At 45.5% G+C, this 26,204-nt stretch overlaps 1 protein-coding gene across 1 annotated transcript; it reads right to left on the reverse strand.

Annotated features, from left to right (window-relative positions):
• Positions 1-5,526: 5,526 nt before the first annotated feature.
• On the reverse strand, positions 5,527-26,204 carry SLC5A9 (solute carrier family 5 member 9; the record flags this gene model as incomplete). The annotated part of the gene is made up of 14 exons (XM_084290855.1): positions 5,527-5,735; positions 7,398-7,545; positions 12,739-12,954; positions 13,494-13,662; positions 14,865-15,015; positions 15,197-15,304; positions 16,218-16,353; positions 17,158-17,363; positions 18,123-18,203; positions 18,425-18,530; positions 20,845-21,009; positions 22,906-23,010; positions 25,402-25,473; positions 26,076-26,204. 14 exons carry the CDS (start codon positions 26,202-26,204, stop codon positions 5,527-5,529), a joined length of 2,001 nt encoding a protein of 666 aa, XP_084146981.1.

The raw sequence follows: 26,204 nt of genomic DNA on the forward strand, positions 1-26,204 counted from the left end.
ACAGCTGAATGTTTCAAACAGCATTCCTGTTTTTGAATGAATGCAACAGAAATTAAGGGTTTCTTAAAATGGTTGCCCTGGCCCCTCCCTCCACACCCAAAAATAAAACCTGCCTGCTTAGGCTAAACCAGAAAGTGTTCAGAGGAATTGACCCCCGATGATCTCCATCTCCATACTGCACCCTGAGTGCTGTTAACCCAGTCTGACAGTACTCTGGTGGAGGGACCACACTGCAGAGTGCACTGAGTGCTGCATGTGCAGGTGCTCTCAGGTTTTGCCTACACACAAGTCCTGTGAGGTACTCAGCTCAATCCCTCCTGCGTGGCACTGGGGCTCCCAGGGGGACATCTTGTGGCTCACAGAGCGTTGTGCCCTCTCCAGGAGCATTTCTGCAGTGTATTTGAGGACAGCTTGCTTCGTTCACGGGAATAGTGTGCGTAAATGGCGTGAACTTAGCAGCTCAGGCTGACTTGATTCGTACTCTGACATCTTAATATGCTTGTTGTCCTTGGCACGGTGGTGCCATCTGGTCTTGCTTGGACAGCTTATCTGTAATACTGCGCAGCATCATATGTTAGCTTTTGCTTATGAAATCTTGGGCTGTGCTTGAATGGCACACCGAGACTTCGGTGCCAGCCTTTGACCAGATGGCAACTGCTGATACAACATCACCCCGTCTACTGTGATGGAGGTGGATACGCAGAGGTGCTGGAAACTTCATTTCAGACAAGGGTGGGGAAAGCATGAAGACTCCTTCAGGCATTATGGGGCATTTTTGGTCAGGAATCGGAGATGCCCATAGACTTCCTTGTTCCACTTGAAGGACTCTGAACCTATAACTGATTCTGGAAGTGCCCAGTACTTGGGTCATGGCTGTTTCAGGGCAGAAGCATTTTCCAGCTTTCCTATATGAGTTTCAAGATTCACTGGGTCAGGGAAAGGTGCAGAAAATACATGACTTTGAGGGTTAGGGTACACTTGGGGAAAGGCAGAGAAAAGGCTTTTCTTATTTGCTAAAAATTTGTTACAGACCTACACGCTATTGATGACTTTTTAAATTAAAAGGAATCAAGAAGACTTTGTTAAGTAGTGATAAAATGTTTGGTTAAACGCCAACCAGTTTAACAAGTGTGGTTTTTGTGGCTCCCCAGAGATACACAAATGAACACTTGGAAATCCTCTTGCCAATACATCAGCATTTTGAAACTGTTAAAGCTTGAGGTTTTAGCAGGGTTATGCTCTTCTGTCTGGGGTTTAAACCATTGCTCCTACCCTAGTATCTGGGTAAGATAAAATGAATCCACTGAAGGTAAGAAAGTTGGCTTTGTTGGAGTGTTGGAGAAGCACTTCTTGACTACATAGTTCAAAATTGTTTTAAGCAATCTATGCTTTAAGCACAATGCTTCCAGGCAGAGGGCTGTGGAGGGGAGTGGTGGGATTCCCCTTGCCTGAGATGGCCAGAGCTGGGAACGTGGGGCACAGCAGTGGAGGGAAGTTGAAATTCATGGGTATGATCAAAGTACTTCAAAAGCCATTTTGTTGTTTGTTTGTTTTTGTTTGTTTGTTTTGCGTTACTATTTGCAGTAAAACTAGGAGGGAAATTCTGATGTGTTCCTTGGTGTGTATTTATTTTTTAAGTATTTTACTCAAGGGAGGGGAATAACCCAACACAAAAGAATAAAAGAAACCAGCCTATGTAAGCTCAGTAGGTGTGTTTCTTTTCCTAGCAGTGACCAGAAGGGTGCTGGGACACCGTCAGCCAGGCCTCACCAATGAACCCACAACTCCCCTCCTCTCCCTCAGATCTCTCCGAGTTTTACTCTGATGTTTGACTACATGGAGGGCAGTGGTCCCTGCAGGGATGAGAGGTGGTGTTCCTGGGTAGGATGCCCTTTAACCCAGCAAGCAGTGACTTCCAGCTGCGCTTCCCCTGAGCAGGTGAGGTCTGCGCACGCTGCTCCCTCTCTGTCCCAGAAAATGAGTGCAAGGAACCAGAGAAAGCATGGAGCTAACTTGCTCTTCATCCCGCTAAAATGTGTAGAGTTTCATTTCTTTCCTTTATAATAAACAGTGCCTACCATAGCGTATATTCTTTTAAATAACATTTTAAAATATTTTCCGGTAAATTAAAGTGATGACATGTTTGTAGGGTTCATTGTTAATTTCATTTCCTTTGGCTCAGCCAGCCAGATAAAATGCAATGTTATTAATCTTTGTATAAAAGAAGATCCTTTGCCGAACAGTAATAAATGATCTTGATAGATTTGTCAGGAAAATGAATGATAATCATTTGCAGATAGACACAAGCCTAGTATGGAAGATTAATAAGAAAATATGTATTGGCATCATTAATAACATCTGCTGCCAATGGACTTGTATATTGGTTACAGCTCCGAAAGCAATGCATTCTTGTTAGGATATTGCCATCCATCACGGGCGGTGAGGAGCGAGGCCGGGCCGTGTCCCTGCAGCGCTGACAGGCGGCTCCCGGGAAGGGCTCTGAGGAGCACAGCCGCAGCCGCCTTCCCGGGGGGCTGTCAGCACTGCAGCCCCACGCTGCCGGGCTCTGCCTCTCCCAGTGCCAGTGCTAAAGCCTCTTCTGGGCCCTGTGACGGTGCTTCTTCCTTGCTCTGGGGCTGTAGATGGTTGGATTCGTGGATGATCCTGATTCCTTCAGGGGCTGTGCCCAGAAGGTGCTCCAGCCCGGAGTGCTGCCTGCAGCAGCCGCAGCTCATCCCACCTCATGTATCTCTAAAAATGTTTCTCCAACCCTGCCACAGGTGTTTAAGCATTTGTGTGTCTTCAACTGACGTGACTTTGAGACAGACCCTCTCCTTTTGTGGATGCATAACATGTTAGGAGGTGAAACTCTTCACAGTTACTGTGTTGGAGTGTCACGGGCCTTGTGTTTTGGCCTTGCTAATCCCTCTTAGGAAACGAACATTTTATTTTGGGCATATAATCACTGCACCTGCAGAGTTTCAGGTGTGATCTCGCTCCTTTGCAAACTCCAGCATGCTCCTGAGATGCTGCCCAGAGCTGCAGTGCTCCCCGACGTAGCATCACCTGCAGTGCTGGGGATCGAGACCCGTCCTGCCATGCCCTGTCCTCATCCCTGTGCCTCGATGACATTCAGGGTGAGTCTGAGGGAGAGCAGAGGGGCCAGCAAGGCCCCACTTGGTGCAAGGAGGAGAGCAGGAGCTGGAGGCACCGTGTTCCTCTGTGACCTGTGGGGAGACGCACATTGACCAGAAATTACCAAGGCTGGGAGATGCAGAGGGGAGCTAGGATGTTGGCAGACAAAAAGAAAGGAGCAGAGGGACTAAAATGAGGAATAGTATGGAGAGGAAACCCTCCTCAGCTCCAATCTTACAGGGAGGGAAAAACTTTTTTATTTTTGATGTTTTTTGGATAAATATTGTTCTTTCTTGGAAAACACACAGCAAGATGTTTTGAGACAACTGGTTTATTTTCAATAAAACATTTCAGTCTCCCCTTTCCCTGATGTTTCTTTTTCTTTTGTTTTGCTTTCATGGTTCAAAGCACAGTAGTACGGCACGTAAATTTACCAATGAAATGAATTTCTCCTGCGGGGTGCAGAGCTGGCTGCATCTGGCAGTGCGGATGTCACCACTCTTCTGTGGCCACGCTCAGGGATGCAGCCACATCTCTCAAAGTATATTAGTTCATTTAACTGACATAGGCATCGACATTTTAGAGGTACCATTATTTGGGATCCACAGGGTGAGATGAGGAGCAGGAGAGTCAGGGCCGTATGTCCATAGATAAAACTATTTGTGTCATTAAAAAAAAAAAAAAAAAAAGCTTATTAAACTCCACTTCTATTCTCTGCAAAACTACTCTTTTCTCCCCTCAAAATTTAATCTCAAATGTTAAAAAAAAAAAAAAAAAAAAATCTGCTGTGGTATTCCTCATCCTGCTCTGTGCTGCTTTTCCCATGGCTTTAGAGGATGTGTGGTCCAAAAAGCCAATAAAGCCATTGAGCTAAGTGCTGCTGAGGGGCTGTGTGGCTCAGGAGCACTCAGCGCTTCGCTGCTCCAGGCGAGGAGGCGCGAGCCTTAGTATTTCTAAATGCATTAGAAATGTGTCCATTATTATTAGGCATTTACCAGCTATTAATCACAGCTGGTAACTTGATTTCCTCTAAATGTTTTGAGGCACCCTCTGATCTGGGCACCACCTGCTCAAAATTGAATACTGGAAAGGCAAGGCAAGCTCTGCAGCGTGTACCTCCTCCCATGGGTACAGATGGGCCACTGACGGGGCTGAGAGTTCCCTTATTTAAAGAAAATGTACTTTTTCATCTTAAAAAAAGTGTTTGTATTGATCTGCACACACACACACAGACTGTCTTGCACAGCTGATTCATTCTCCTCTACCCTAATAGAGGACAAGTGGGGAAACCATGACCTGTATCGGGTAGGCACAGGGTCTCGTGTCTCCTCTCTTTGCAGGATCATCATTCACCGTCTTCATCTTCATGGCTTTGTGCTTCACCTGATGCCCTCACTCCCTGCACAGCCCATGCCCGATAGCTCAGCCGTGCCCCTCCAATGCTGGAGCACAGAGGGTCACATCCCCATGGGTGTTTTTAACCTTCTTCAGGTGCATGTCCTAACCACCACATCGTGATATTAGTGTGGGCACTACCACCTCTTCCTACGGAGGTGATTTAAAATGTGACAGCAATGCCACATTTCAGGAGGGTACCAAGGGGGGATCAGAGAGGCCTAGATAGAGGTGACCTGGCACAAGGTGTATTCATTTTCCCCACCACAGCCCGGACACCGTGGTCCCAAGGAGACCTTTGTGCATCAGTTCAAGGATATATAACCACAATAACCCAGAGTCGAAATTGGCTTTGTTACTGAGGCACTTTTATTGCTGTAATGCTGTTAAAGGGCAGGATTGGTGCGGTGAGTAAACAGGCTCATGCTGCGAGCGGGAAGGCCGGGGGGCTGGTGGGGGACCCCGTCCCTGCTGCCAGTGCCAGCTGGGGGGGTCCAGCACAGGTCCTGGGGGGCTGCAGGAGCATGGGTTGTTGCTGCTGAGCTAAGCCAGTGCTCTACGCTAACCCTGTTTCAATTCGGCCATACAGAAACCTGCGGTAGTGCTTCACACCAGTGTAAACCAGGAGTCCTTCTCCTGCAAGCAAAGTCAGGTCGCAGGAGAGCAGTGAGCACCACAGCCAGGTTTTTCCAGAGCCGTTGCCCTCTGCCAGGCTCGGCTCTGCACCTTTTAAAGCTGCCCCCAGGCCTCTTGGCTTGACCCACACGTCCTGGATGCGACCGGTTGTGAGTCTCGGTCGCACCTTGTCTTAGTCATGGACCAACCGAGCCCCGCAGGCATTTCCAGCAAGCAGGGCCTCCGGGGACAGCCGCCCCAGGCACGCCAGCACCACGGGGACCATCACCAGAACCTCTTTCACCTGACGCCTCCAGCTTGGACATGAAGTTGAAAAGCCCTGAGAGAAACCAAAGCCATGTGCTGCCGCCTCACCCCACCTCAGCCGAAATATCCCCACAGAAAGACATTAATGGTCAGCAGGAGAACAGCGTTAACGTTGCAAACAGTCCTCCACAGGGGCTTTTCCTCGATGCTGGTGAGTCTCCGCTCCAGGGCGGCCTTCTCCTCCTGGGACAGAGTGCGTGCGGGGCCAGGGGACAGGCCGCAGAACCACAGGTAGAGCATTTTCCAGCAGGGAGGCCTGGGTGCTGTGAGAGATGGACAAAATGTTACTGCCGGGCTGGGACACGGCCCTCCCTCATCTGTGTGTCAGCCAGCCTGCGGGGCCTGGGGGCACTTCAGGTGGGACAGAAGATGGAGATGGGAAGGGGAAGCAGTGAGCTCTGCCATGTACAGCACAGCCTGATTACTGCAGGTTGATTGCAACACCAGTTGTTAATTAATGGAGCTGTTCCCCTTCCTCCCCAACCCAGCTTCCTTCCACTTTCACATATTCCTGACAGCATGATGGTCCATTTAGAGATCTCCTGGCTTGTTTATTACACGTGACAGGCCAGGTGAAGTATGTGCTTTAATTGTCAGTCCTGTGCTGTGTATATTGCTCTGGCTGTTCTTTCCAAATATAATCTCTTTTTTTTTTTTTTTTTTTTTTTTTTTTTTGAAAGGTAGAAGGCCTTGAAAACAAGGTGTTACCCAAGGAAAAAAATCTCATTAAACTGTCAGATCCTTTGTTCTGTATTTCCTTTCCCATCATTACTATTCACCAAATTACCAAGACATTTGTTTATAAAAATATGAGCCAGTTAAGTGAACTAGGAATTGATAAAAACTAATAAATAATGATGAACAGCTGCATTCAACTGAAACCCAAACTTACTCTAATGGGGAAAAAAATGAGATTTCTTTTATTTGTTCTCTTTTGTTTAGCTTGGCTGTAATTGGTACCAGTGTCCTTTGGCCTGACCAACAAAAGGAGGGAGTAGCAAAATCTTGTGTATGTGCCTTTCTTCTGAGTTCTTCTGCTCTGTAACCTTGGAAGGTTAAGCTCAAAACCAGAAAGCTGGATTATTATTTTTTTCACTCTGAACAGAACTTGCACATGTAGCATTTCCTGCTACTCTTCGGACCATAATGCCATTTTGATGCAGGATATTACAGCAACGCTGAGTGAGTTTGGCCAGCACAGACCACACAGGGGCAAGGAGAAGGCATCTCGAGCACATGGACAAGGGCTTTATCTCCTGGCAGTGATGGGGACAGGAAGGGACACCATCTGTACGTGCTGGTTACAGAGCCTGCCATGAGAGTGCTACTACTAGCTGCTGCTTTGGTTATGCTTGCAGGATCAATACAGATCTCCTCAAAGGCATCTTGGTGAGACAGAGAAATACCTGCAGTGTCATGGCACAGAGCCCCAGTGCCAATGGGCCAGGGAGCAGGGTCTCAGCAGCACAGACCTCCACCCCCAGGGGGGCTGTTGTAGGTGGCTATTGACCCCCATCTGAGGAGTCCATCCTGCCTTCAGGTGTCCAGGCCTGAAGTGCCAAAATAACGCTGCAGCCTGGGCAGGACTGCACCAGGGTAGTTCACATGGATAAATGACTTCATTGGGAAGAGGAGCAGAAACATTGTACTTAGTGGTGGGTTTTCTTGCTTTTCAAGAACAGTAGCTCCTTTGAGCCGTTCATATGATTGTGATGTGGAAGTAAATGCTAGCAGATACGTTGGGAAGACCAACAGCCACACTTCCATTCATCACATCTCTGTAACTGGTATCCCCATAAGTACAAGTCATGGACTCCAGTGACTACAACAGGTGACCTCTCATGAGTTTTGGAGGGCACATGTGTGAGATCCTGGCTATGCATTCACATGCACATGAATGTGCTTGTCCACAGTCAGGCACCTACCTTCCTCCTCCTTATTGCCCAAATCTGCGCTTTCAAGCATGTCGCCCTCTCCATTGGCTGAGTTCATCTGTGCTGATTCACTCTTGTAATTTCTCAGGTCAATGTCAGGTGATTTCTTGTGCCTTGTCCACCATGTCAGGCAAGCAAGCTGCAAAGAGAGATGGAGAACACACAGGTTATGGCCTGCCCGTCCCAAACTGGCATGTAAGTCATGGCCCTCTTTGGGGAGACAGGTCCAACATGGTGCTGGCAGAGGAGTTCTAAAGTGACATTTTTTCCCCTGCTTTTCCCTCATCTACCTTTTGTGCAGAGACCCACACACTGGGGAAATTAAAAAAAAATAAAATAAAAAAATTAAAAAGCTGGTATCATCCAGTTGGAGCTGGAAAGCTGAAAAAAAATGAGTTAATCTAGTTTCGATCCATCTGTTTTTTGTTGTTGTTTTCTTTTGTTTTGTTGTTGTCATTCTGCTTAATCAGTTCCATCCCTGTCTCTACCAGAAACCTTTTAGCAGACACTGCGGAAGCAGACTCCTTTTTGCTCAGCTTACTGACATGAAATAATGATGAAGATCTGTGTCCAGAACAGCAGCCTTCCAACAGGGAAAGGGCAACAAAGTCAATTAAAAGGGGGAAAAGAAAGAGAGAGAAGGAATAAAAAATTAAGTTAAGATAACCCTCTCTGTTTATGGCCAGCTACAGACAGCAATTGTACCCTCATCACAGGAAGATCAGCTGGGTGTTAGCATGCACCTATATGGCCATGGGGACACTGATATCTAAATGGCTCTGTGGGACATGGGGAGAGACTGGAGGATCTTGTGTCCCATCTCAGTTGCAGTTTAATAGGAGGAGAAAATCCAACATGAACATTAAACTCCACAGTTGAGACAATCTCACATCAAAGCAGAAACCTGCCCTTCCGAAGGAGCTTACCTCAGGGCTCTGGGTGGGACGAGCAGCAGTATTGTGTCTCTGCCCTGTGACTGCAACAGCACAGAGGGACAGAGCCATGGTGGAGATAAACAGGTCACAGTTTGCAGCGAGGGCAATACCATGCATCAGACCAACAGGTTTAGTCGCAAGAGGAAAGGAATGGGCACACGCTTGTCTGTACAAACGTCTCTTCCCTCTCTCTTTTTTTTTTCTTCATTTGTTGTGTTGGTGTTTTTATTTATGTTTAACTCCAGTTTTCTCTATTGGTCTAATACAAGACATTACCGTGCTCTGCATTGTCCTTTCAATGACAAGCCATGAAGGATCTGTTCTGGAAAGGCTTTTGTGGCTGCAATCTCCTCTGCCTTACAAAACTAGGATGTCTGAAGCTCATGTCCTGGGGTAGGTCTGAACATCTTCTCCTCACTTAGCCACAGGAAGCACCCAGGGATGGGTTCATCCTGCAAACCCCACATCAGTCCTTTTGCCAGCTGCGGGTTAACCATCCTAGGTGTGCAGGGCTTTAAATTCAAGCTGCAGCTGCTGCTTGTTTGGCCGACCATGCACGCTGAGCAGCTTGGTGGCACTTCCTAACTTCTGCATGCTGTGACCGTGGCAAACAGCAAGGACTGCACTCATCAAACCCACACAAGGTTCACGGCCTGCACTCCCACGGGATGGGACCAGGGCAGCGGGGCTGTGCTGCTGCTGACAGGCCAGGCAAAGTCGTGCGTTTGCCCGATGAGCGACTGCCTCCCTGCTCTGCCCCTATGGAGATGAATGTCTTGAACAGGTCACTTACAAAATAACGTGAGTTTAATTTTTGAATTTTACACACACAAATGTAGGCAGCAGTTTCCAGCTGACATAAAATGTTGCATAATTTCCAGAAGATTTATAGCTTTATTTAAATCATTTTCAACCAAGATGAGCATTGGGCAGGGCTAATCTTTCTTGTCACGATGTGCTAAATTGCTTTGATTTGATGATCCTCATCTTTCTCAAGGATTCTTTTCTCTTTTTTTTTTTTTTTTTTTTTTTTTTTTAATCACTTAGAAAATGTCACTGGAACATAGCAAAGTTTCAGGGTACTAAAGCGTCTAAGAAACTTTTTTTCCTTTCACTTCTCTTCCCATGTGTCACTGAGTGACTGTCACTTCACATCTCAGTGAAGCCTGCAGGGGCTGGAGTTTCCCTGGGGCTCAGACTCTGCCAGGTGGGAGCAATTCTCAGCTGGAAGCAGCATGGACACACAGGTAACCTCCTCACATCTCACCACCGAGCCACACAGAGCTGCTACTTTGCTTGTGGCCAACCTGTTCAACAAGGCAAGCCACCACCCTAGAGGTGAAGCCTCATGTTGTCTACAGCTCCTCAGCAGAGGTTACAAAACGTTTTGCTCTCAGTGGCACCACGGGGTGCAGGGGGAGCACCAGCCTGCCCCGCTGCAGCACCTCTGCAGTGCACGGTGTGGGGCCAGGCCAGCCACAGCTGGATCAGTTCTCCTCCTGAGCTCTGCACCTGAAGGAGATGCTGAATCCAGACCTCAGCACACTGGGAAAACATCCCCAGCTCTGGAGCACATCAGCTGGAACTGCCTATCCATCAGCCTGTCAGCACAAACCCTGACCCCTGGGGACGTTACCTGCCTGCGTAGCTCTCTTTTTGTGGGCTGTTTCTTTCCCTTTTCACCCCCACATTCTCCTTGGACAAGGGAGTTTGCAATAACTCAGCAAAGTTTTTCTTTTGTTGTTTGTAAACTAGAATAAATCCTTCTGTTCCGAAATGCCATCTGGCACCTGACAGTTGTGTTTCAGCTTCACAGTCTCAAATTTAATTGTAAGCTCTTTTGCAGGGTTTTCAAGGACGGCGTGACACAATATGGACTACCTACAATGAAGACATATGAACTCTGGAGCATACCAAACAAATTCCTTGCATACTTGTTTTCCAGCACAGCATCAATCACCACAGGGATGGGAGAGTGTCCAAAACAGCCGGAGAAAATGCTACAGCTTGCAGTTCTTGGATTGTAATTCATTTAAAGCCAGGCACATTAGCTGTACCGCTCTAACATCAGATACAAATCTCTTTTCTCCTTTTGCTCATTTGCTATCTGAAAAGAATTGGGATTCAATATTTAAAGTTGTCCAGTGTAGATCTTCAGCTGATGTAAAGTGGCATAACTGTGCTCAGCAGCTGTTCCTGGTCTTTGAAGGCGATGAAGCTATGCTGATTTACATCTGCTGAAATCTGATCTATCACTATATTTCCTTGGCTTTTCTTTTGGTGGCTTGTTTTTTCTTTTCCTTTCACGTGACAAAATAAATGGTGTAATTTCTTGCCCTTATAAGGTGTCTTTCATCATTACTTCTCGAAGTGCTGCACAGATAAGGGCTGCCAGAACTAGCCCCACACAATGTTTATGGGTGGCTATCTGAGGCTCTCAAAGCGAGTTGTCCAGCACCTGGGACTGGGAAGGGCCAGAGCTTCAGGCAGCTCTGGCTAGGATGCCTGCTGCCCCTCAGCCACCGTCACGGCGACATAAAATATCTTCACTACAAGTTTGCTCACTTGCATGGCAAAACCCAGCAACTCGAGGTTGCTAATGGCCACACAAAATTCAGGTGCTAGCTTGGGTCCAGGGGGGCTGACACATCCATCCCAATTTCTACCTCCTGCTCTTCCTTCTCTCAGCCTTTCTGTCCTTGAACCATCTCAGAGTGGCCACAGAGCATCTCATATCTCAGCATTCCCATAGCACCTCGACAGGACACCAAGGGAAAGCACACCACTATGGGTCACCGTCCAACCCTGTTGATGTGCTCAGGTCCAGGGAAAAAGTTGGGCTAGTCTGACCAAGGAAAAATGAAAGGTGCTGGTTTTAACACTGCCCACTCAGAGTCATGCCAGACACGCAGCAACCCAGCAATATTGGCACCTACTTCAGCTTCCCAAGGGTAGCTAATCACATCCTGTATGGTATTAAATATGGTTCATAAAATCCAGCTAGCTATGATATACAAAGCTTCTTTTGTCTAGCAAGTTAGGTTAGGCAGGCAAGTCCTTCTTAGGACTTGGTTCAAGTCTTGATAAATATGTTACATTTTTTTTCTAGGTTTTCATGCATCTACAAGACTTTTCTTCTCCCTCCTCCCCCAACACATGCACTCCTTAGAGCATGTTTTAACTGTTTTTATACCTCAGAGGTCAGAGTAAAAGCCTTCTGGTGCTGCGGCCAGTTTTTTCACTTTCTGAACTGTTGGTATGATGTTTGCTATTTGCCAGTTCTGTGTTAATGCATCTTATCTTGCTATTGCTGTGGGCAGGGAGCACTGAACACGTTTAGTTATCACAGGTCAGATGATGAGTGGAAACTCATTAAACCACAGTAATTAATTGCTGGCAACCATCTGGCCACCCCTGAGCAGTAGTGAACAACGTAAGCTGCAGAACTAATGGTGCCTTCTTGCCAGTATTTCTCTCTCCCATGTGGATCCTCTGATAGCTAATAAAAGATGAGACTTTATCTCAAAGCAGACACAAAGGCAGTCTCTCTCTCTCTCTGCCTCTCCTCTATCTGAGCACCTGCTTTCATGTAATCTTTAGGAGCTGGGTATCTTTGACACCACTAACATTCAATCAAACATTGATGGTGCTGGTTAATGCTTTACAAGTTATGAGGAAGCAACAGATAGAAAATGCTGTGACAGCATCACTCTCATTTCCTCATGCAGTTAGACAGGGAAAAAAAAAAAAAAAAAAAAAAAAAGTCTTTTAAATCTATCCAGCAACCTTTGTTTGGAGGTAGATGGCAGTTTTGTTATATTGACAGCTGCTTTAAAACTTGGGACCGGGAAGAGTTGCTTTAAGGTTTTATTATATAAAGCCTCCCAACTCTGCACCATGTGAATGTGTTAAGTAAAAGAAAGTTGTGCCTGACTCAAAGTTATTAAATGTAATTGAGATCACATTGGGACAAAATGTTATTTTCCTAAATGCCCATGTTGCAAAAGATATTAATCTTGTTTGCCTGCAAGATTGATGCTGGCTCTGCTGAAACAGGGTATATGCTACAATTAGATATATTTAATTCCTCCTCAGCAGTGCTCCATAATATGATTTCCTCTCCTTCCCCCCTTCTTCTTTTCTTTCTATTCCAGCAATGATGGGCTGTGGTGTCTGCCCAGCTCTAGGCACAGCATGGAAACTCGCACTCAATTTCAAGCACTCAGTGCCTCGGGAAGCATTAACACTATGAGACCTGGGGAACAGAAAGCTGAGGAGCAAGTGCTTCTTTGCAGCGTATGCTTTACACTCCACTTCTCAGCCATGGAAGGAAAAGAAAAGGACAGATTTCAGAGATTTTTGGAAACCAAACGGGGCTTCTGAGAAAAGTCACTTACCTTTTCTTCAGGGATTGGGGGGGTGCAGAGACTAACAAGGACAATGACAATGGCAGTGAGGACGCAGAGGATGAGTGCAAAGTAGAGGTAGTGCAAGTCCTTTAGCACAGCTGGTCTTCTGTCCTCCTCACCGCAAGACGGTGTGCTATAAATAAACTCGATGATCATCCGAACGAGTCCAATAGCCAGCCCAACCACAAGGCCCCAGAAAGCACCCTGAGAAAAGGCAGACATAAAGAAGAGGTCACTGCATGTTACCCTTGGTTGAAGTTCCCTTTCTCTGCCTTTTTTTTTTTTTTTTAAATTCAGCTCTTTGATAGACCTGATGGCATCTTACACTGACATTCATTAAAGGAGGATGTTTTCAGTTTAAAATCCTCATTTTTCTCTTTCTACTCTTGAACATGGAATAGATAGAGCACAGACAATGCAAGAGTCTCCTCCTAGCAACAAGCCTCCAACTAGACTTCGAGGCATCCTCCCTAAAGTGTAGAACAACCTTGGCTTTTGTGATTTCAGAGGAGACTGCCAAGAAGCACCACTTGCAGTGGCTTCTTGGAAGCAAACACACATGCACTAGAGACTGGGCTAAGCTCCACTAATGCATGCCAGGAAAATTCTTTCTAATTGTCACACTTTAGCTGGACTGGCTCTGAATCTAAGGAATCTCCTAAGCTAGGTAGTGAAGGGGAAATTATTTATTTATTTTATCAAATTAAATATGTGCATCAATTGGTGTTTTACATCCCACTTACCGGCTCATTAATTCTCTTGCAGAAGATTGCCAAGATAAAGAGAGCTGTGATCGGTGGAGCCAGGTAGCTGGTTATAGACTGAATGTAGTCAAAGAGCTGGCCACTGTTGGCTGACTGAATGATGGGGATCCAGAGAATACTGATGACTACCAGGATGAGGATAAAGACTCTGGAAGATGAGTATGAAATTGTATTAGCTCTATAGTTGGAGGAGTCTACCTGAAAATGAAATTTTGCAGCAAAATAAACTTACAATTGCTTTCAGAATTTCCTAAGAATAAAACCAGAGATCACTGTCAAGAGTAACATGGACACAAGTAAAGACAAAATCATTCTCCTTTAGAAGGTCAATTCAGTCAAATCCCGGGGTTGATTTCATGGATTTCAGAGTGAGCTGCGCTGGGACTTGCAGTCAACATGCACAAGAGATCCACAAGGGCCTGGTGACTCTCACCACGAGCTCGGTCAGTGCAAGCCCCTCATCTCCATGTGTCTTAGAGAGTGACATGATCTTCAGAGGACTTCCTCTTGGATGCAACAGAGGAAGATGGAAGCTGTGATCATTAGGAATTTTTCTGCCACCTCTCCAAGCAGATAACACGCTCAGTCTGGTGTCTTTGCCAAATTACAACACATTCTCTGGTTATTAAAACTGCTTCTGGGATCTCAGGTGCATACTACAATCCTCCTTCATCTTGCATTGCATGTTGTAGAGGTTTGCCCATATTGCTGAACAGGAGGTATTTTCCCTTTCACTACTTCACAGCAGTGGAGCAAGCTATTGCCTGCATCCCTCACCTGTCCCAAAATGAAGTTTTGAAACTTCTTGCTAGCTTGTGACTGGAGAGGGAAACACAGTACAAACATACAGAATGCAGCTTAAATTCTGCTATCAAGAGGAGAACTTTATATGCCCCTGATATAATGCAGTGCTAAAGCTTGCTCGTAAAGGGCACTATAACTTATCACAAAGATAGAGAGCTGGGAGGCCCAGCTCATCAAGCCTGCTCTTTTTCATGAAAAAGGAGCAACTGCAATGTATTGCTCCTGTCTGGTGCAAAAATAACGTGTTTTTAAAGACCTCTGGTGATGGTGACTCTAGAGTACCTTTGGTTTTTCTAAAATACAGATTTAAGGCAGTACTTATGCTAAGTTAAGAGAAGAGAGGGGCACTGATCTACTTAGCACAGTGTTTCTCTCTGACTACATCTATCTGAGGTGAAGCTGGACAAGGTAATGCTCTTTCCCATGCTGTGTTCCTCTTCTATGTTTTTGGCACCAGTTTTTTCTTAGTGGGTCCAGACTGAAGAATGTAAGTGCTGCAGTCAAAACAGATGATGACAGCAACAAGACACAAAGAAATGTAAGGACCTGCCCACGATCATCAGCTCCTGCTCTGAAGCCTTTTTGCGGATCCGCTGCCAGATGTCTATAACAAAGAGAGTGCTGCTGCTGTTGAAAATGGAGGTGAGGGAACTCATCAAGGCTGCCATCATCACGGCAATCATTAAACCCCGGAGCCCTGGTGGAGAAAAACATGGAAAAAAATCAGGACTAGACCCTTTGGATTCCCAGCACTCTTTTATCTTCCGGCTGGCTGGTAACTGCAGGAAGATTTCCTTATCTTTAGGATGGATAAGGGCAGTTTGATTCTACATACAGCCTGGCTCAAGCCCACCTCCACGAATGTAAAGTTTTCTCACCATCAGGCATGAGCTCAATCACAAGTTTGGGGTAGGCAATGTTGGAACAACCCACTGCTGCTCCACAGACCCTTCTACAGATGTCTGGGTCCACGCAGCCCACTTCATCTGTAGGATACAGGAAAATAACAAGAAGTCATGTAAACGCTGTTGAACCATAGGACACATAACTCAAGGGAACAAATCTTGATGCCCTGCGTAGGTAAATATAAAATCAGAGGTGAAGTTGGAATGCAGCTAGAGCAAGTAGAGCTTAAGAATTTTTTTTTATGTCCTAAAATAAAGGTGAAACTTTGAGATGACATATTGCAGTTCTGTTCAGGGTACTGACATAAGTCTCCTGGATGCTACGTAATTGTAGTCCTTGATGATTTGTTATTTGGGGGAACTGCAGAGCTTCCATGAGCCTGTCAGCTGGGTTGCCAATGATGCTGCAGGCTGACTTACTCCTATTTCATGAAGTCTGGAAGCACGTGAGGCACTTTCCTCCAGGAGCAGTGCTTCTAACCAGGACATTCTCCCTAGGAAGTGGCATGCTCTGGAGGAATGAGCAATGACATTTCCTTGGGAGAAAACATGAGGGGAACTCTTGTTCTTCCACAAAGGAGGGCTGTTTCACATAATCCACCGGGAACTGCATGAATCTGTGTGGGAGATTGCCAAGACTCTCACCAAATAAACAATGGAAGTAATCCACAGGACCTAAAGGGCAACCTCAGTGCTTCATATATTTCTTGTCATCGACTCCGTCTAGATAGATATACATAATGCCCACAGCATGGAGCTCTTTGTTCTCAGTGGTACAATCTGCCCCATTAGGATACCCCCACTAATTTCTTCTGCTGTGGGAGCACTGGAGGTGGAAGAAGGGCATGGGAACATCTGTGCACAACAGGAATATATACAAGTATACCTGCAAGACAGCGGAGTTTCTGAGATGTAAAAGTGCTGAAGGACCTGTGTGGGATTAGTGCTCATAAAAATTGTAAAGCCCTATGGTGAAGAATATGGGAAGGCTCACCTGGATAAAGAGCTCTGCTGATCATCCCTGGCATGACGATGAAAAACATAGGGAAGATTTTCAAATATCCTCCCAGCACCGATCCACCTTTGGCATGGGAGAGGTTCTTGGCAGAGAGCGACCTCTGGACTATCACCTGCAATTGGTCAGAAAGGGAGCGGGGAGTAAAGCTGGAGCACTGCAGAGAGAGCAGGATCCATCTCTCCTCTTGTTCTCATGGATGACTTTCATGCGACAGGATCCCAGAGTGTTTTGCATGCCAATGGCAACTTTCCCATCTCGGTTGACTGCAGCCTGCTGCCACTGCTCAGAGCTCAGTGTACAGGCTATGGCAGAGGGCAGCATGGAAATTTCCTTTAGAGGAATCATTTCGCCCTTGACTGAAGTGAAGCCACCTTGAGGACTGGGGACAGCAGTTACAAAGCAGTAAGAGACAAGGAATGAAGCAGACAAGGATGTTTTGGTAAAAGTTCAGTGGTGGGTTTTGGTGATTATCCCACCTTGAACAACGAAAGCACAGTTTCTTAAGAAACAAATACAGTTCTCCCTGTTGTAACTTGGATAGGGATAAGAAACGTGAGACCTGCTGGAATATGAGCAGCTTGTCTGGAGGTCTGCACAAGGTCACTGCAGAACCAGCTCCAGCTCCCCGTTTTTGTAACCTCATTGCACAAACTGCATGCAGACCCCCAGTACTCACCAGCCCACAGCAGGATAAAGACATGAAAATAATCTGCTCACCCACCCTAAAAAGCTCACAAAAGTAGCAGCTTGCTGAGAAGGTGGAAGGAGAGAACTATTCAGGTCTAGTCCAGTAACAGAGGCAGTAACTCCTGCACAGCAAGACACAGTCATGTTTCAGCTCACAGATCTACAAAGTGAGGAGTGGGTTGGAAAGAACATTGCAGTGGGGTGCCTGAGAGGGAAAGGTTTTCTTTACCTGATCAGTGCACCAGCACCAAAGAGCTAGCACGGAGAGGCCAAATATAAGTCCAGGCCAAGGAATGTCACCTGTGACTGGGTCCCTGAACAAATGGAAGGCATCTTCACGTGGGAGGTGACAGGTCGTGTTTGGGACTATCACCTTTGGAATCGCTGTGCTGTATTTCTCCTTCAGGCCTTCATACCAGCCAACTTTTTCAAATCCTGAAAAGAAAATACCAATGATTTAATGTTATTTCCTTATCTGAGTCTGATGATTGCTTTTCTTTTCACCTATCTTCCTCTCATCTCCTTTCTTTTCATTCCACCCTCACTTTTGGAAGTCAAAGTGTGTACAAGAGTAAGCTGGATTTTGCCCAGAGTCCTTGTGGTTTGAACAGCACATCCTGGAAGAGGATCAATGCAGGAAAAACTCTGTCACCCGAATCCTCACAGTGTGCTCAGCATCTAGCCTTTGCCAATACACCTTCCGAGAACTGGAGCAGGAAGGTATGCAATTAAACAGGATATATCCGTATTTCTGTTTGCCAAGGAGGCTTAAAGCAAAGACCAATGATGGTCAGTTCCTTGTTGTTTTTTTATAATTCTCAGTTACGCCCAGGTGAATCCACAGTAATCCACAAAGTCAACAAGGAAAGTCAGCAGAGTTACTCTGAATTTACATGAGCATAGTGAGAGCTGAATTTGTCCCTGGGGATGCAGTTTTGCAAGCTTGTTGGCAGCTCCAGATAAGCTCCAACTGGCAAGATGAACTTATCCAGGACATCACCACCATACAGTTAGTGCAAAGGACAAAGCAAGTCTGGTTTGTTGGTGAATGAGAGTTGTACCAGCACCACTTCTGTGAATGATTGAAACTCATTTCTGCACTATACCTGAAAGGGTAAGGTGAGGTACCCCATAAGGTCTAACGACCTTGGGATCATTAAACTAGTGTATGATGTCCCTGCAGATTCCCCTTACCTATGAACATGAGGACCAAAGCTCCCAGTATCATGATCAGGGTCTGCAGCGCATCTGTGTATATCACAGCTGTTAAACCACCTGTTAGGAAAAACAGTGAGAAAACAGTGTCCCCGCGTACATAGAAACGGGTATTCCACCTGGAAAAAGGCTTTCCTTGGCCCCAGCTCTGTGATTTCAGAACAGATCCACTGGGAAAAGCTGGTACTGGGCTGGACCCCAGGACACAAGCCCTCCCAGGAAGAACATGGTAAGGGGCTTGCCCATAGCTTATAGTGTTTATTTTAAAATTTGTTATTTACCAGCTATGGTGTAGACGGCAGTCACTGCTAGCAAGACTACAGTGGACAAGTAGAGGTTCCAGCCCAAAGAGATTTGGATGAACAATGCTCCAGAAAAAATGTCTGTCTGGAAAATAAATTCATAATAATAATAATTATAATAAAAGTCTGATGTTAGCTCTGCTTTGTGTAAGTGCAATCTCATAGAGCAGCCTGCAGCCCTCTGCAGATGAAAGCGTTGACAAGCTTCACTGACAGTGAAGCCACCCATGGTGAGCAGCATCCCATGTCATGGGGACATCAAACCTGTGCCCATGTATCCACAGAAGGAAAGGTGGAAATAGCACAGACCATGTTCTGCCCATCACCATGTCCTGGTGGCCAGGAGTCACTCTCAGCTTGGAAGACCTCTATAAAGTGTCACTGCTATCTTGCACCATGTTTTATTTATCTGAAAAGGTCACCAATCTGCTTTTCTACTTACACTGTTCAGCATTAAAATGACTCCAGTAAAACAGGTTATACCTGCTGAGGACCTCCTTAGAAATATAGCAACCCCTACCACCTCTGTTTTGTTTGGACCTTCTGCCTGGGAGAGTGAAACCAGAAACTGAGTGAAACCCAGAATTATACAGATAGCATCGTTCAGATGTGGAAGGTGATAAGGGAGATGTGTATGTGTTGGGAAATCAATCTGAAGAACGCTTGTACACCTGGTATGGAGTGAGGTACAGGCAAAGACATTTGTAAAACAAGACAGAAGGGATGGGACAAGATTTCTCTTTGCTGTGCCCCAAATAAGCAAGCATCCAGTGTTGCTCCTGATCTCTGTGACCCCGAGATGGGACAACCACTACCAGGGCACTACAGGAGCCAGCAAGTCTTCTGGTCTTTGACTTCCCAGCAGGAAATGCAACCAGCTCTGTAGCTACACAGGTTGAGTCCTTTGACAGCACTGTTTATTGAGATCTCTGCTTTTCTTTGCAAACAGGGAGGACTCTGCAATGACCTAGCTGCTAACTTACACCTGGGCAAAATGCACAGGAAGAAAAATCCTTCTTGTAACCAACTGCCGGCTGTCCAGCCAGCCGCTAAATGAGCTCTCTACAAACAAAGGCACTGCTTAATAGAAAGCACCTGTCATGCCCATAAACTGCGCCAGCCACATCCGTCAGCCACGTGTGAATTAGCTGCACGGAGGAGAAACCACTGAGATGAAACAGCAATGACTGGGGCCAGGGTCCTGCCCTGAAAGGCATTGGCAAATTCTGCTCTGCTGAAGGTCATTTTGAAATATTGGTCTTTTTCCACATTGTGCATTGAGTGTGTAGCTGTGCACACTGTTGTGCTATTGCAGGAGAGACTTTCCATTTGTCCAGTTTTGCTCCAGACATCTCTTTCCTAGACATCGTCCTGAGAAATGCTCCAACTGCAGAGAGCAAAGCTCCTGGGGGCAGTGGTGGCAGCAAGGGGCAAGCAACATGACCAACAATTGGCCATTAGAGGATGAAATCTATCCCATGCACCCAGCCCTGAGCCATCTTCCAGTGCACCCCCCAGGAACCGAGAAGTAATAAGCCTGGGGCAAGGACACTGAGGCCGGCTGCAAAAGGCACATGGGTGCCTCATCTTCATTCAAAATCTTCTAAGGCAATTTGACGTCTAAATACTTCAATGGAGTCTAGTCAAAACTGGCCAAAACAAAAATTTTCAGTCCCTGTAATGGGCTTTGAAATACAGTCCTGTCCCTCCAAGGGCACAGGTAGTTCTTATCAAATCTCTGAACATATGTTCTACCTCTTTATTAATGGCATTTAAATGAAATGAAATACCCAACAGCTTACCTTGCATTTTAACTACCAACAGGGTACAACACTGCAAGCAATCCAGAAAGGATAATGAGTTTTGTCTTAAGCTAGAACCTACCCCTTTTGCTATACCCTCCTTATACAACACAAGTGACAGAGAGAGAGAGGAATAATATCCCTAATGCTGAAAACTCAACAAGAACAACAGCAAACTAATCACTAGGACTATGCAGATTTATGATCATTTAAGAGGATTTCATATCTACAGGATGTAACCAGCCAGATGCTCAGATGGCGTAATGCTGCAGTTCCCCTGTCTAAATTACCAAAGGTTTGACTTGATGGAAGGGAAAAGGCAGGTTGTGGTACTTACACCATCTAGTAATTAGCTGCTATATCCCTGTAAAGTTCTCCCTGTGCATTGCTCCTTAATGAGTACTCTCTCTCTCAAGGTAAATCTCTATGATCAATGCAGAGGCAGGTATTTACTTAAGCAAAGAAGCACAAAATACACTGATATTGTTTCTGGTAGCTGAGCTGGTCCTTCGAAGGACATCTGAGCTATCTCTGCATTGTGCCAGGATGCCCTACCCCTGCCCTAGCCACAAAGGTTGTGTTCAATTAGATACATACGGATATCTTGGTGAATATATAGAGAATGAGGGACAGTACAGACATGTAGATTTGTATCCTCTGCCCTCCAAATCTCTTCTGCAGGTACTCAGGCATGGTGACCACTCCAGCTGCGATGTAAACAGGCACAAAGATCCAGCCAAGAGCCAGGAGTGCCCAGGTAGCCTGATAAAGAGACAGAGAAAATAAAGGCACGTGATTCAACACAAGAACACAATTCTCATCTTCCCTTTCAGTGGACAACTTAAGAAAGGAGTGTGTGGTGCCATGCAATGTATTTGGGAAGTACTTGGATTTTTTGTCCCTACTCAGAAGATGAAAAGACAAATGAAAGCATTATCACAATATATTTAAAAGTTTCTGAGGTTTTCCTCTTACACCCCATGCTTCTTTGTCACAGGTGGCATATCCATTCCTTATCTGGATCTTTTGGGCAAGATGGTGTATTCTGTTGCTCCGGGTCTCTAAAGATGATGTTGTATTTGGTGGCCTTTGAAATCACTGACTCTGTGGCAGTGAATAGTTAAGTGATTCAGAGAAGGATTGAAGCATCTGTTTGTTGCTTGATTAGCAAGTGATGAGGCTGAGGCAGCAGCCTCCCTGCAGAGCATAAAAATAAGCAACAGCAAGACTCTGCTGGGATGTTCTCCTTTCAGGCTGAAGCAGATCTGCTTCTGTTGCGGGTAGATAAAGGGGCAGTTCAGTTGTTTTGCCACAGGTGAAGAGTCTTAAAGGCATCGTGTATTTCCTTTCTGAAACCCAGCAAAAGCCCAGAATGGAGATCCAGAACATAAATAAAAGCCACTGGGTTACCAGACCTCACTTCCTGGATGTTCTGGACATTACCTTTCTTCCAAGTACCCTCCATTAGTCCAGATTTTACTTTGATTGGTTATTTAAGTTATCAGAAATGAAACTGAGCCCTGGGGACAGAGGTTGAGCGTGATTGAAGAGAACAGCCGTGGTTCCTGCAGTGGCAGAGATTGGCTTAGGTAAAAGATGCCCATATGATCCCCGCAGCTGAGTGATGTCCCTTGCCGAAGGGAGAGAATAATGGCATATCCTAAGGTCCCTTTCCAATCTGAAAGAAATGAATCTAAACTCATGAAGCTAGATTTGTCCTGACATACAATCTTGTCTTCATGGGCTTCTAAAATTACTTGAATAGATTTACTTAAAATACAGTGATATGTCTTACATGCACCAGCCTGAAAGCAGGCTCAGGTTTCTTCACAAAGGACTTGAAGGTGATCTTAAGGGTTTAAAAAAAAATAAATAGCTGCAGTGAATAGATATCCCAGGAAAGAGCCTTTGGTGGGCTGGGCCCTGCCTGTGCTTGGCAAGTATCCGGCACTATTAGCAGGCTCTGCTGATACAGACAAGAGATTTAGAGTTAGGTGAGTGATGTTTATTGTGAGGCTGGCACTAATCTCACTCCTCATCACTGCAGCTGAGAAATTTCATTAGCATCACACACAAAGGGCCTGGTTTTCATGCTCTGTGTGGTGTCAGTGGCAATTTTCCAGGGCATTTCAATAGGGCAGAATGAGACTTGCCTTCGCACCCAGATGTTCACCCCAGAGACGTCACATTTTGGCAGCTGACAGGTGAATGCAGTGTTGCCAATTCTCATGGTTTTGCATTGAATTTAGGAGTACCTGCTGGTTTTTTTTTTTTTGTTTTGTTTTGTTTTGTTTTGTTTTGTTTTGTTTTGTTTTGTTTTGTTTGTTTGTTTGTTTGTTTCAAAGTTCCTGTTCCCGGAATCCTGTGATTATCCAACTACATTTTCAGCATCTATTATCTTTTAATCTTGATGAGTGGTGACTAAAGCTTACAAATATAGCCATATGCTTCCAGGAAGGTCAAAGAGCATCTAAGTGGATTCCACTTAAAACTAAAATAAAGACTTCATGTTTCTTAGGCTGTCTCAATTTCTGGAGGCTTCCCTTCTGAAATTTGAGAACCTGGAGTTGCTGATACCAGTAGCATCAGGTTTTGGAGATGAACCCACAGTCCTTTGTAAACAGTGATGTTTTAGTTGACAAAATAACAGGCTCTTACATTCCACTCAAAGCCCCCAACAGCAAGGCCCCCAGCTGCTCCAGTGCCTGCCAGGCCAATGAGTAAGCCACTGCCCACATTGCTGGACATCAGAGATGCTCCGATCTGAAACACACAGCACAGGCACACAACACAGAAAGTCATCCCAAGGAATTTCTCTATTAGCCCAAGCACTTCCCCCAGGTGCTCCCTTTCCCCAGGATGTCATCTCCTTGGAGGTAGGTGGCTGGGTGTTACTGGAGAGTTGGGTTTTCCTCCCCGAGAATCAGGGTTTGCTTTGGCAAGGGTTCTCCTGAGATAAATGTCTGCTCTGGGGGAAACGGATGGGTGAGGGAAGCCTGGTGGCAGCCACAGATACCTCAGTGTCTATGAAATGTGATGGATTTCTCAATTCCCTTGGTACACAGCCAGCAATGTGCAACCTTGTTGACCCTTTAGGCTTTACCTCTCCACAGCTTGCAGACATCCCAGCCTCTTTTAAGTCCTGCACTGAACAAGCATGTGGTGGTTTACAAGGCCACGGCGACATGACCACCCTCTTGAAGCTCCTCCTAACACAAGATGTTCCTGAACAGTAGCAGGGACAATGTTGGCAACATGTAGTCCTTTGTGTTTGTTGTGTACACATAGGTTCAAAGATATTCAGCCCTGCAGTAGGCTGGAAAATACTAATTCTTCAGGTTAACTTCGATGCTGTCCCTACCATGGCTCATTGACACCCTAATTGGAAGAATGCAAGCTCCAAGGCAATTCAAACTGGGCAAAGACTATATGACTTAATTAATACTTTAATTTGGCACAAAGCCTCACCTCCCTTCTGTATGCCAATGCCAAATCCCTCTCAGGGTCAAACGAGATGTTACCTAAAGTACAAGTCGAGCCCTTTTCTCTCCAGAGGAACTTTGCTTTCAGCTACGTCTCCTGTGAGGAATTTTTCTCTTAGCACTGCTAAACTTGAAACAAAGACTGATGGAATTTGATCCGCTTCTCACCTCTGAGCAAGGTAAAACATTAATATGGCATGAACACCCACACTGAATCCTGCCAACAGCTCTGCCTTCGTGTCTGTCAAAGAAAACTCCTGATTAGAGAGCTGGCTGCTGCAACATGAGTTTGCAACTTAGGTAGGGAGTGGTGTTCTCAAGAACTGTAATCTGCTTTCCTGATATCTATATCAGACACAAAAATACAGAAGATGATATATTGTACAGGAGCAGCAATGTAACATCAGGGTTTATCTGAGGCTAACACAAAAGAGACCTGTCACCCCTGTAAAAAGAAATAGTACATATAAGCCAGTCATGTACTCAAGGTGAAGGCCACGAGGAACTGAGCCTGCAAGAAGTGCTGCAGAGTTGGCTCTCTACCTGGACAAACAACATAAAAAGTGAACAGTATTAGAGGTTGCTATGGACCTAGGACTGTAAATCAAAAGAGCCAAGAGCCAACCTGTACCCAGAGGATTCTGTGGCCACCTGTGGTTGGAGCAAAAAGAAATAAGAATTAAAAAAATAAAATAAATAAAATAAAAGAAGAAGAATATTGTTGGGTGAAAAATACTCCATTTTACTGTTTTTTAATTATTCCCCTCCTAATTAGAAAAAAGCATCAAGTTGTGCATTTTCTTTAAATGTCACTTGGCTGAGCAAAAGTGTAAAGAATGTTTAAGAAATAACATATTTGAGAGACAGATGTATCTCTGATGGAAAAGGCTGAAAATTTAGCCTAGTGAATTTATGGGCAACACACATGCAAAGAAAAAAAAAAAAAAAAAAAAAAGGAAAAAAACAACAGTGTTTTGGTTGAGAAGTGCATTCTGCTACTCATGACTCACTAGAAAGATATATAGTGCTGGAGTTTGGCATTGGCTGAGAAGGATATTTATTCCTGTGGCATTTTTATTCCTTTCAAACTTTAAATTATCTTTATATGTACCTTTCACTCCCAAGAAAAGATGCTTTCAATAGATTTTTTTTCTTCATAGTGAAGATTTATACTTTGGTGGTTTGAAGTTTATATCCTTTACATCGTTTGTCAATAATCTCGACTTTACTCTAAATAGTAAGGGCTCAGAAAGTCTTGGGCTTTGGGATTATTTTTTCTTCAGTCTCTAAATGCTTTTTTCACTGGAAAGCACATTCCTAGATTACCTAATGCTGTCTTGGCTTTGGGGACAATGGAATCTTTGGTGAGTTGGGGCCAAACACAACTAGGCAGTCAGAGCTCTTCCACATCTACCAGCATGGACATTTTTATTGCTTACTTTAGCAGAGAAATTTAAAGATGAGAAACAACTGAAGATGCTGAACTATCTTTTTGGTCTGATAGCACTATATTGCAGCTCCCTGGCAAAGTTGCCTGGGATGATTTCTGGTGGATTCTCTTTGTCTCAGGGGCACAGAAAGTGTATGGATGGGATCCCCACACAAGGCCTGCCCTCCTTAAATAGAGAATTACTTTCAAACCATGAAAAACAGAGGGATGCATTTCACTTACAGGCCACCAGGTCATGGATCGTCCAGCAAGGAAATAACCTCCAATGGTTCCCCGGCTTGCCCGTATTGACGACTGGAAACACAGGAGAAAGAAAAAGCTTTTTCTCCATTCACCCACCCTCAGGTCAGACCCAACGCTCATCCCAGCAGCCTTGAAACACTCTGTCATTCCTTTCCAGCAGCCCTTTGCTTGTGTGCTTCTGCCTCTCTTCCTGCAGGCTTCTGGTAATATAGGTTTGGAAAGAAGCCACTAGTACTTATTTAATGTCTTCTCCTTGAAAGTACACATTAGGAAGGAGAAAAACACTGTAGATCTCTATAAAAGAGGCCTACACAAAGCAACATGAACTTATAATTGATAACAACTTTTCCAAAGCTTTTAACATCCTGTTTCAGTCTTTCCACCCCCATCCCCAGCTTTCCCCTTGCCCTGGTCTCCTGCCCATGACTACTTTGCAGCACAGGAGGCAGGCACCTTCCTCAGGACAAGCACCAAAGCTGTCCGCATGTGGGGATGGAGACTCACAGATATCGCCTCCCCGACCTGCTCAGCAGGGCCTGGGATAACGGTGTGTGCAGGGGATGCCTTTTGCAGGCAGACACCTTTGTACCCAGCAGGGGAGTGGGGAGGGTCAAATGCTTGCAGACCTAACCCCTGTAACTTCAGGGACTCACCCATATCCCAACAGCGAGGACAAAGACGAAGTAAAAGACCACCACGATGATGTCTGCCACCCCAAAGACTGCCTTCGTCTCCCCTGGCAGCGCAGGCGGCTCCGTGGTGGCTGGGGTGGGCTGGCTCAT

The sequence above is a fragment of the Netta rufina genome (genome assembly GCF_964035555.1).
Source record: "Netta rufina genome assembly, chromosome: 8".
In the NCBI taxonomy this organism is placed as follows: Eukaryota; Metazoa; Chordata; class Aves; order Anseriformes; family Anatidae; genus Netta; species Netta rufina.